The sequence below is a fragment of the Atta colombica genome, unplaced genomic scaffold (genome assembly GCF_001594045.1).
Source record: "Atta colombica isolate Treedump-2 unplaced genomic scaffold, Acol1.0 scaffold107, whole genome shotgun sequence".
In the NCBI taxonomy this organism is placed as follows: Eukaryota; Metazoa; Arthropoda; class Insecta; order Hymenoptera; family Formicidae; genus Atta; species Atta colombica.
In genome coordinates this window covers 3224043-3233660 of record NW_017259192.1, presented here as the reverse complement: position 1 = coordinate 3233660, position 9618 = coordinate 3224043, and the positions used below count along the sequence as shown (strand labels likewise).

The following is a 9618-nucleotide window of genomic DNA, read 5'->3' as shown; positions in this document are numbered from 1 at the left end:
TGAATCAGTGGATAATCACTGATTCAGAATGATCACAATATGCCATTGTTAATTAATGAATAAAATGTGATATTCCTAACCTTTAACGAATCTTGCTTCACTGTATAAATGTAGCGCATTCAATGTATATTGTATATAATATATAGTATTGTAAGATTGGAATTACAATGTGTTGAACGTGCAAATATTGGTATTTCAACTATATAATGGTTTTCTTTCCTTTTATAATTGAATTTAATCGATTGTCCAATATTAAATATTCTAATATAATATGCTGACAATTCAGTATGCCATTTCAGTAGATTATCCATTAATTCAAATTTAGAGATGTGTTTATTACACATAGATCGTAGACACGATGGACATTCTTTCCTTTCTCTTTGTTTTTTTATCCTTACTTGAAGGGCACAATTTACAATTTGCTTATTTTTGCAATTTAATGTAAAAATATAAATCATAAATCTTTTAACAAAAATGACGCACTGATCACACTTGTTGACATTTTAACCGAAAAAAAAAACTTTTTGCTCGAACGATTGCTAGATACGCGCATACTAACGATCCGATTAAAAAGCTAAGCATCTCTATCGATAGTTGAAGCTTCGAACCTCCATTGGATGATAGATGCGCGTCCTTTCGATACCAGGAAAGTTCTGAAATCTAGCGTGAAAGATGATGCTGAGTCATTTTCAGACTCAGAAAAGTTAAAAGTCTTAAATTTTCTTTAAAATAAGGAATAGAAATCTTTTTAACCATTTAATTAATTAATTTAATTAAATTAATTCAAGATAAAAATATTAATATTAACTTTATTATTTTGATAGGGCTTCCAGAATTTGACTTTCCACCTATGGATCCATTATTTTACGAATACGGTACAGTTATGCTTAATTCTGGCGAGATACGAGGAGAAGTAATTATGTCAAATGTCACTGCCATCGGTTTATCAAAAGCTCGTATTTCTAATGCAAGAACGCAGTTTCTCTCTCATGATGTTTTTCATTTGGAAATTAGTGTACAAATACCAGAAATACTTTTAAAAGGTGTTGGGAAAATAAATGGTTCTTTAAGTGTATTCAGAATTACTAATGAAGGTAAGATAATAAGTTTTATATAATTTACAAAGAAATATAAACAAAGAAATATAATTTATTTTGGATATACTTCTATAATAATTAAAGATCAACCGCATATAATCTATAAAATATCTATACATTTTTCATTAGAAATTAGTAAAGTTTTAATATAATCTGACAATAACTATTCAGGGCAAATGTTACTTTTCAGTTACTTTGGAGTTTTATAGTAAACAATTTGATGACAATGTTGCAATTTTTTATAATGATAACGCTAACTAAACGCTCAGGATGTGCTAAGGTTAGAAAAGTCACTTTGGAAAGTAATTGTCACCATTACGCTATTTACTAAAAAAAATAACGTCACTTGTTACAAATAAGAGTAAAAAGTAACATGTTACAAATTAGAAATTATTTTTTTCAGAATAACTTTTTCAATCCGTTACAAATAACGATTGACTTTTCTAACTTTGATGTTAACATTACCGTCATAAAAAATTCATCATATTATCAAATCATTATTATAATGTAACGATTATTGTAAGGTAACGATCAATAAAGTAACGATAACATTACAAATAACACGTTGTAACTATATTTATTATAACTTTAATAGATTCGCAAATTTAACGATTTTACGTATATAGAAATGTTATATGTATATTAAACACATAAATTCATCTTTGATAAAATTAATAAAATTATTGTTCTATATACAAATATATTAGGTGTGGAAAAAAGTTCGTGGCATTTTTTCCGTTACATCTAACGGGAAAAACGCCACGAACTTTTTCCTATACCTAATATATATGTATAGGGGAGATCGGAGTCAGTTAATTATAGGGGTAAGTAGAATAATTAAAAACAAAACACGCGAGACATGCGTAAACGCGTCTGAACAAGCAGCAGCAACTGCCGCTAAGTCTGCGGTAACATTTTGTTGCGAACACATCTATGATAGAAATTATGCCACAATTTTAAAAATCATATTTAAATATTTTTATTCTTAAAATTTTTGTTTTACAATCGTATATGATTATCTGAGATATTTGATTTCTATTTAGTTAGTAAATGTAGTTTTTACTTAATAAAGTCCATCAGATTTTTTTTGTTTATGTGTACTATGTTATCATATATTGTTAATTTTAAAAAATTGAACAAATATTATATGTATAGGGGATAGTAGACTAACCACAACATGAGATTGTATGATTAATTTAGTGACTCTTATAGTACTTATTCAAAATTTTATTCCTTTAAAGAGATTTTCCTCAGTGGTATAAATGTTTAGTGTAAGTTTTAGTCCCTCATGTCCAATCTTTCTCGAAAACTAGATTCGAGTGTGTGTTTTTGCATCAAATGAATAAATTTTGCAAAAAGAAGCATTGTTTTGCCCTGCGAAGCGAATATTTGTGTTTAAAAAATATATTTTTATAAAAGTTTTATTAATATGTAGCCAAAGATGTAACTAAAAATACATTAATCTTTATTTTAATAATCTTAGTCGAATTACTCTGATCCCGGGACCTAGTTGAATCAGATGGAATGCATTTTTTTTTCATATCAGTTATCAGTTTCTTCTTATTATTAAAATATTATTAGATAATCAAATGTATGTAGTAACTGGTGTAGAATTTTTTTAATAAGTCTTAATTTCGTTTGTAAAAGTTCGAACTGAAAAATGAGTCTATTAACTCCGATCTCCCCTATGTAGAGTATTTTTTAAAGAAATAATCATGACTTTTTAAAATCATTGTTATAATATAAACACAAATACTTTCTATTTCCATCATTCAAATAATTTATATGATAGGTCATTTTAATATAACCTTGAATGATGTCAGAGCATTATGGGAGATAACAGGACATGTAGTAAACGATACATGGATTGTTGAAGAATTCCATATCACCCCGTTAATTGGAAAGTTTAAAATATATTATAAAGATTTGTCCGAAAACAACAAACAATTATGTAAGTATTGAATTGATTCAATATACATGCATTCGTTGTTATTTCGTCTAGTAGGCTTTGAATTACTTAATAAAGACTCATATCTAATTTACTGTTTAACAATAGATATTATATATACCTCCTTACTTAACTATGTTTTCGACATAGAAGACTTCTGAAAAAAAAATTATCAGACTAAAGTTAATATATCAACAATTTAATTTAATTTCTGGAATGTGCAGATATTTTAATTTACGAGTTACATATATCTTTATAATATTATTTTTAATGATACGTATGTACAAATTATAAATTATTAGTAATTAATTAATTATTCTAACTAAACATTTATCAGTTTAATTATTTTAAATAATTAATTAAATACTAATAATACATAATTTGTACATACGGTTAGAAATTATATTATAAATAATTAAAATTAGAGTAAAAATGCTCGTATATATTTTTTTAAATTAAACAATGGCTCGTGGCTTATTTCGAGTTTATAATTAGAATAATTTTAAATTAATATAATTAACATAAGAATATAAATACTAAATAATATTTTACAAATGTTTCGGATTACAAAACCTTCTTCAGTGTTAAAATGCAGAAATACAATATTAAATTAACAAATCAAATAAATAACAAATACAATGAAAATTTAAAAATCAGTGGTCAAATTCAAATATCAGTGTATACAGAGTGTCTGGAAATAATCGCCAAATATTTCATAGACAGATAGAACGGACTAAATTGAGTCGAAAAGTCTTCTATCATTTTATAAATTTTCCCAATAGTTAATGAGATATTGATCCTTAAAGATAGCCGAATACGCGCGCTCGCCCGGCCTACTGCGAAGTATATATGCCTACCGATCGCTTGGCGCGCAGACCTTGGGATTGGTTTTGAGGATTGGCTAGCATCGGTAGGCATATACACTTCGCAGTAGTATTCGGCTATTTTTAAGGATTAACATCTCGTTAACTATTTGGGAAACTTACAAAATAAAGAATTCAAAAAATATTATGACAAATTACAATAAGATAAGAAGATTAAATACTTCAGTCAACAGTAGATTGTATTATGTCTCTCGATAAAATAGTTTTGCCAAGGTCCTCAGTTGAAAGTCGAGAATCCAGTTTGTATCAACCGATTTGAGAATTCATTAGTTACGTAGTATTTTATGATATTCTATAGAACGAGTAGATGCATTAAAATAATATATTATTAGTGTGAATAAGCAGTACAGAATCAAATAATAACTTATGTTAATTTATATAAAATACTGTAATTAAAACTTTCAATCAGAGATCTGATCAAGTACATTAAAAATTAGATGTTGACTGTTACTCGTTTGAAAATTGACTGATGTAATGTGTAGGTCAAATAAAAATAAGTCAATAAAATCGAAATGTAAAAACAAGTCTGTTCAAAAGTGTGACAATTTGTCTTCACGTATATAGTCAAGTATGTTAAAATAAAAGTTATCCAATATAACTCAGTATTTTTCATTAAATTTAAACCATTTTTTATTCTTTAATGTGTATTATTTCTTTTACGATAATTCTTTCTAAAATCAAGAATACTAACTTTTTCCCAATTAAAGTTATGATTAGTTTTCGTAATATATTTCGAGATTACTGAGTATTTGGACTGGTCTAATTTTATATTAGACCATTTATTGATGTTCTTTAATTCTTGTCTGTAATTGTCTCTTCGTTTGGTCAACGTACGAGACATCGTACGAGCAGTTATTACAATTTATTTTATATACGACGTTATTATTTTTATCGTATTGATTTTTATCTTTATGAACTTTGATAAATTTATTAAGCTTGTTTAAGCATCTATAGACAATCAATTTGTGGATTTATTAATAGACTTAGTAATTTTATTGGAAATACATCTTATATATGAAAAAATCATTAATTTTCTTAAAACTTTATCAGTATCAACGTATCTGCTTGTGTTATTTATCATTGTGGAATAATTGTTTAATATCTGTTCAAATATCTGTATAATTCAGAAATTAAATTGATATATATTAATTTTATTAAGATTTTAGAAATTCTTCAAAAATCTTCTAAATGTATTCTAAATTTATTTAGAAAACTTTTTGTGATGCGTTTATTATATTATATAAGTCATAATAATGAGATAACGATAATTACTGATTTAAAAAATTAAAAGTATATATGTTATTTTACAAATTAGAATATGTTATCATCTTTTATTGCAACGTTTTTATTTATTATTGCTATTTTTCTAAATATAACATCACACAATAAAAATAATTATTTATATAATTACAATTATACTTATATATTGTAATTTTATTCATGTATTTTTCTAATTTGTTTTTTTCTGAAATACATTGTTATATATTTACTTTTTTATTTTCAGCTGATTTTGTCATAAATTTTATAAATGAATTCTGGCCTGCGATTTATCGATCAGTATTACCAATCATAAATAAAGAATTGGAAAAGTTTTATATTGATATAGCCAATAGGTTATTCGCAAAAGTTTCCTTCTCAAAAGTATTTCCATAAAATTTATTTCACATCATTACAGTGCAAATTGTTTATAAAATTTAAAATATGGTTAATATTATAAATGCAAAAGTATAAGCTATTTCTCTAATTCTGTGAGTTAACCTTTGTTTTCAATTATTGTTTGTGAGCAAAATAAACAAATAACTTATAAAGTATTAATTGAAATGCAAAATTATTTCTCACCTATTTTTCGTATTCCTAGATTATAATCAATATCATGCAAAAAAATATTTTTTTTTAACTAAAAAATAAAGTTTTGAAAATATTATAACTTATTCTCACAATTAGCTCTTATTCACGTCATCGATCAAAATTTTGATTACATACAGGTGTAGCGAGAATATAATGAAGTTAATGATTTTTTTCCTATCTAATTCATATATGCACGCAATAATAAATGATACTGTTTTCCTATTACGTAAAAGTTAAATTCAAAGATAAGATAAAAATTTATCCTTTTCAAAGAACTAAATTTAAATTGTAAAAAACTGAATTTTTTGTTACTTGATAAGGCACATAAAGAGTGTTAAGAACTCTTTTTCTTTCTTTTATACATTATTAATCCTTATATATAATATTTTTTAAGTATAAACAATTACAAGATTAAACAATTAATAACAATTATATAAATATAAAATAAACAATTACAAGACAATTGGTAATTAATAAAACAAAAGTTTGATTGTTAATGCTTATTCTTTTTTTTAATCTAAAATAACAATAGAAATAAAAAATAAGCTATAAAATAACCTATAAAAGAATTAATACTTATGGTGATTGAAATTTTAGGATTTAATTAAATCCTACAAAACGAAAATTACATTTAAATTTGGCAAATTTAATTTTTATATCACTTTTCTATTGTTGTAGATTCTTTTAAAAAATGATGTTCCGCTAAAAGAAGATAAAGTTAGCGGAACAATATACATATCACAAAGTCGATCTACGTAAAAATATGTATTTTTCGTAAAATTTTTACATAAAATAAGTGTTTTTTCTTCTTATATCCGTGAATATACGTACATCAATAATCTAAAATCTAACGATTATATATAAATATAGAAACATTTGCATAAAAAAAATTACAATCTGATCTTTAAAATTAACATTTTTATTTCAGAATCATTATCATTCAATCTTAATATAATTTCTTGGCAATTAAATTTATGTAAAATTCTAGAATTAATCATTATTCGTTGTTACACAAGACAGAGAACATGCTCTACGTGCTCAGTGTATTCCATGCAATATTTGCGTTGTGCTCAGCTGAAGAATCTGATCTTCGTAAGTCTTTTTTAATAATTCTTTACTTTATTCTTTTTAAGCAAATTATTATACGGTTAACCTAAATATATATATGTATATCAATTTTATTTACATAAATCGTTTTTATTGAATGTAAAAAATCACTATTAAATTGCATAAAAAAAATAATATCAAACTATTAAGAAATTATTGTATATTTTTAACCTACATATATAATATAATAAGCAAAAAGATTATTTTTGCTGAAATATCTGAACATTTTTATAGTAAGTGTAGTATCCTTTTATATTCGTCCTATTATAAAAAATTCTTCTTCTTCATTAAATGTTATTTTATATTGCTCTATATAAGCAAATAATACATTTGCAAATTATAATTTTTATTTTTTAAATATCGCAAATTGTAAATATGCACTACAATTATACTCATCATTATAAATATACTCATTATTTATTGTAGAAATAAAAGAATAAAAAAGTTTTTCTTTCATATTCTTAACATAAACATCTGATAATATATACATATATATTTGATAAAAAGTAATTACATCCTAATTAATCATGAAATTAAATGTCTTTATTAAAACAATTCACATATTTCTATATTTTTATTAATTTATTCACTTTATTTACTTCTAGCTCTTAGCTCTAACAGTTACATGCAAGCGGAATTCAGATGACTATTCGGCTTGTTTAAAACAAGCTATTGAGGAGGTATGGCCACGATTTGTAGCAGATATACGTGTAACATTTAATTTATAAGTCTTATTTTAACTTACATATTTATGAATATAAAATATGTTCACTATTACACTTAATTTCATAACGACAATCTAACAAAAACTTATAAGACTCATGAACATTAATATAGTGAATTGAATTATATAAATAAAATAAATAAAGAAACAGTCATAATAGTCGATTCTAGAACTTGGTGCATTATAATATCTGTATATTATAAATACATTTTGTAATTATTATCGGACTTAAAATGCAATTAAAAAAATTGAAATAATCAAGTACTGCAACTAAATTGGTTTTCAGTAATGATATTAATGAATCTTAATCCTCAACTTCAACGCATCTTTTAAATCCGAGCGAAAATTATATAGATGATGTTATGGGATTTTAAATTGTGTATATATAAAAAACAATTTTCTTTTTCTAATATAATCTATCTATTTTTGTTTTTCAATTTTTTTTGTTGTACAAATATGATTTTTAGATCAAAACAAATCTTTTTTGTACTATTCCGTAAAACTTGCTTATATTTTATGAACTTTTAATATTATCAATTTTTATCAAAAAAATTTTTCGGGATTTTTTACAGCATTAGATTATATATTTAGCATTTTGATTGAAAAAAAAATTATAATTCATTAAAATTTACAGAAAGATATACAGTATTTATGATTGCGTTTCAAATCAAACAGTAAACAGCGCGCAATTTATACATATAATTAAAAGATGTGTGTGATTAGAATTTACATATAAATTAGGCACAAAAAATTGCTGCGATCGTATGAATCCTTTTTTTGCATATTTGATTTAATTATATAGGGATCTAAATTAAATTATTATTATTTTTGCATGAAATTGAATGGAAAAATAATGGATTTCTTTTTACTACACCTAATATATTGGTCCTTCAATACGTTCTCTCTTTATACATGATGTATACTAATTTACACAATTCATAAAATCTTATGAATTAAAAAAAAGAATAAAAATATTCTAATCAAGTAACTTAAAAATATGAGTATTAATTTATTTATCTTGATAGGACTTCCAGAATTTGACATTCCACTTTTGGATCCGTTTTTTCACAAATACTACAAATTTGTAATGAATTCAGACAACATGCATGGAGAATTAATTTTGTCAAATAACACTATAATTGGTTTATCAAAACTTCGTATTTCAAATGTAAGAACGCATTTTCTTGATGAGGTTTTCCGTTTGGAAACTGACATAAACATATCTTCAAAAGGTTCTGTAAAAATTAATGGTAATTTCAATCTATTCAGAATTGCTAATGAAGGTATGACATTAAATTCTACAATTATAATTTAAATAGACGGAACTAAGAACATAATTTATATATTTATACATTTTAATGTATTTTTATTTATGAAGATCATATATTGAATTATATTTTCCTTTAAAAATTGGCAAAGTTTTATTATAATGTAATAATTAGTTATTTATTATAATTTTAATAAGTTCATAAATTTAACGACATACATAATACATAGAAATATACAAGGTGTCTGGAAATAATCGCCAATTTCATGAGCAGATAGAGCGGACTAAACTGAGTCAAAAAGTCCTCTACTATTTTGTAAGTTTTCCCAATAGTTAAGATATTAATCCTTAAAAATAGCTAAATACTACTGCTAAGTGTATACGCCTACCGATCGCTTGGCGCGCGGGCCGTGGGAAGCGGGGAAAGCCTGGCGTCCGAGCTATGGAGGCTTGCGACGATGTGCGCGGTGCGGGCCGCTTGCCAGCCAATCCCCAACTCCCAAGGCTCGCGCATCAAGCGATCGGTAGGCATATATATTTCGCAGTAGTAGGCCGGGCGAGCGCACGTATTCGGCTATCTTTAAGGATTAATAATCTTAACTATTGGGAAAATTTACAAAATGATAGAAGACTTTTCAAGTTTAGTCCGTTCTATCTGTCCACGAAATATTTGGCGATTATTTCCAGACACCCTGTGTGTGTGTGTGTGTGTGTGTGTGTGTGTGTGTGTGTGTGTGTGCGCG

The 9618-nt window shown here is 25.3% G+C and overlaps 2 protein-coding genes across 2 annotated transcripts in view; both read left to right on the top strand.

Moving 5' to 3' along the window:
- Positions 1–5740, top strand: part of LOC108692552 — a 7834-nt gene extending 2094 nt beyond the window's left edge. The window contains exons 3-5 of the mRNA XM_018200863.1: positions 825–1094; positions 2890–3048; positions 5434–5740. Of these exons, the coding sequence (XP_018056352.1) occupies positions 825–1094; positions 2890–3048; positions 5434–5582 (578 nt within the window). The 3' untranslated portion in view covers positions 5583–5740. The remainder of the gene's footprint in view (positions 1–824; positions 1095–2889; positions 3049–5433) is intronic.
- Positions 5741–6802: 1062 nt separating this feature from the next.
- LOC108692585 overlaps positions 6803–9618 on the top strand; it is a 5084-nt gene continuing 2268 nt past the window's right edge. The window contains exons 1-3 of the mRNA XM_018200900.1: positions 6803–6869; positions 7497–7592; positions 8634–8891. Of these exons, the coding sequence (XP_018056389.1) occupies positions 6803–6869; positions 7497–7592; positions 8634–8891 (421 nt within the window). The remainder of the gene's footprint in view (positions 6870–7496; positions 7593–8633; positions 8892–9618) is intronic.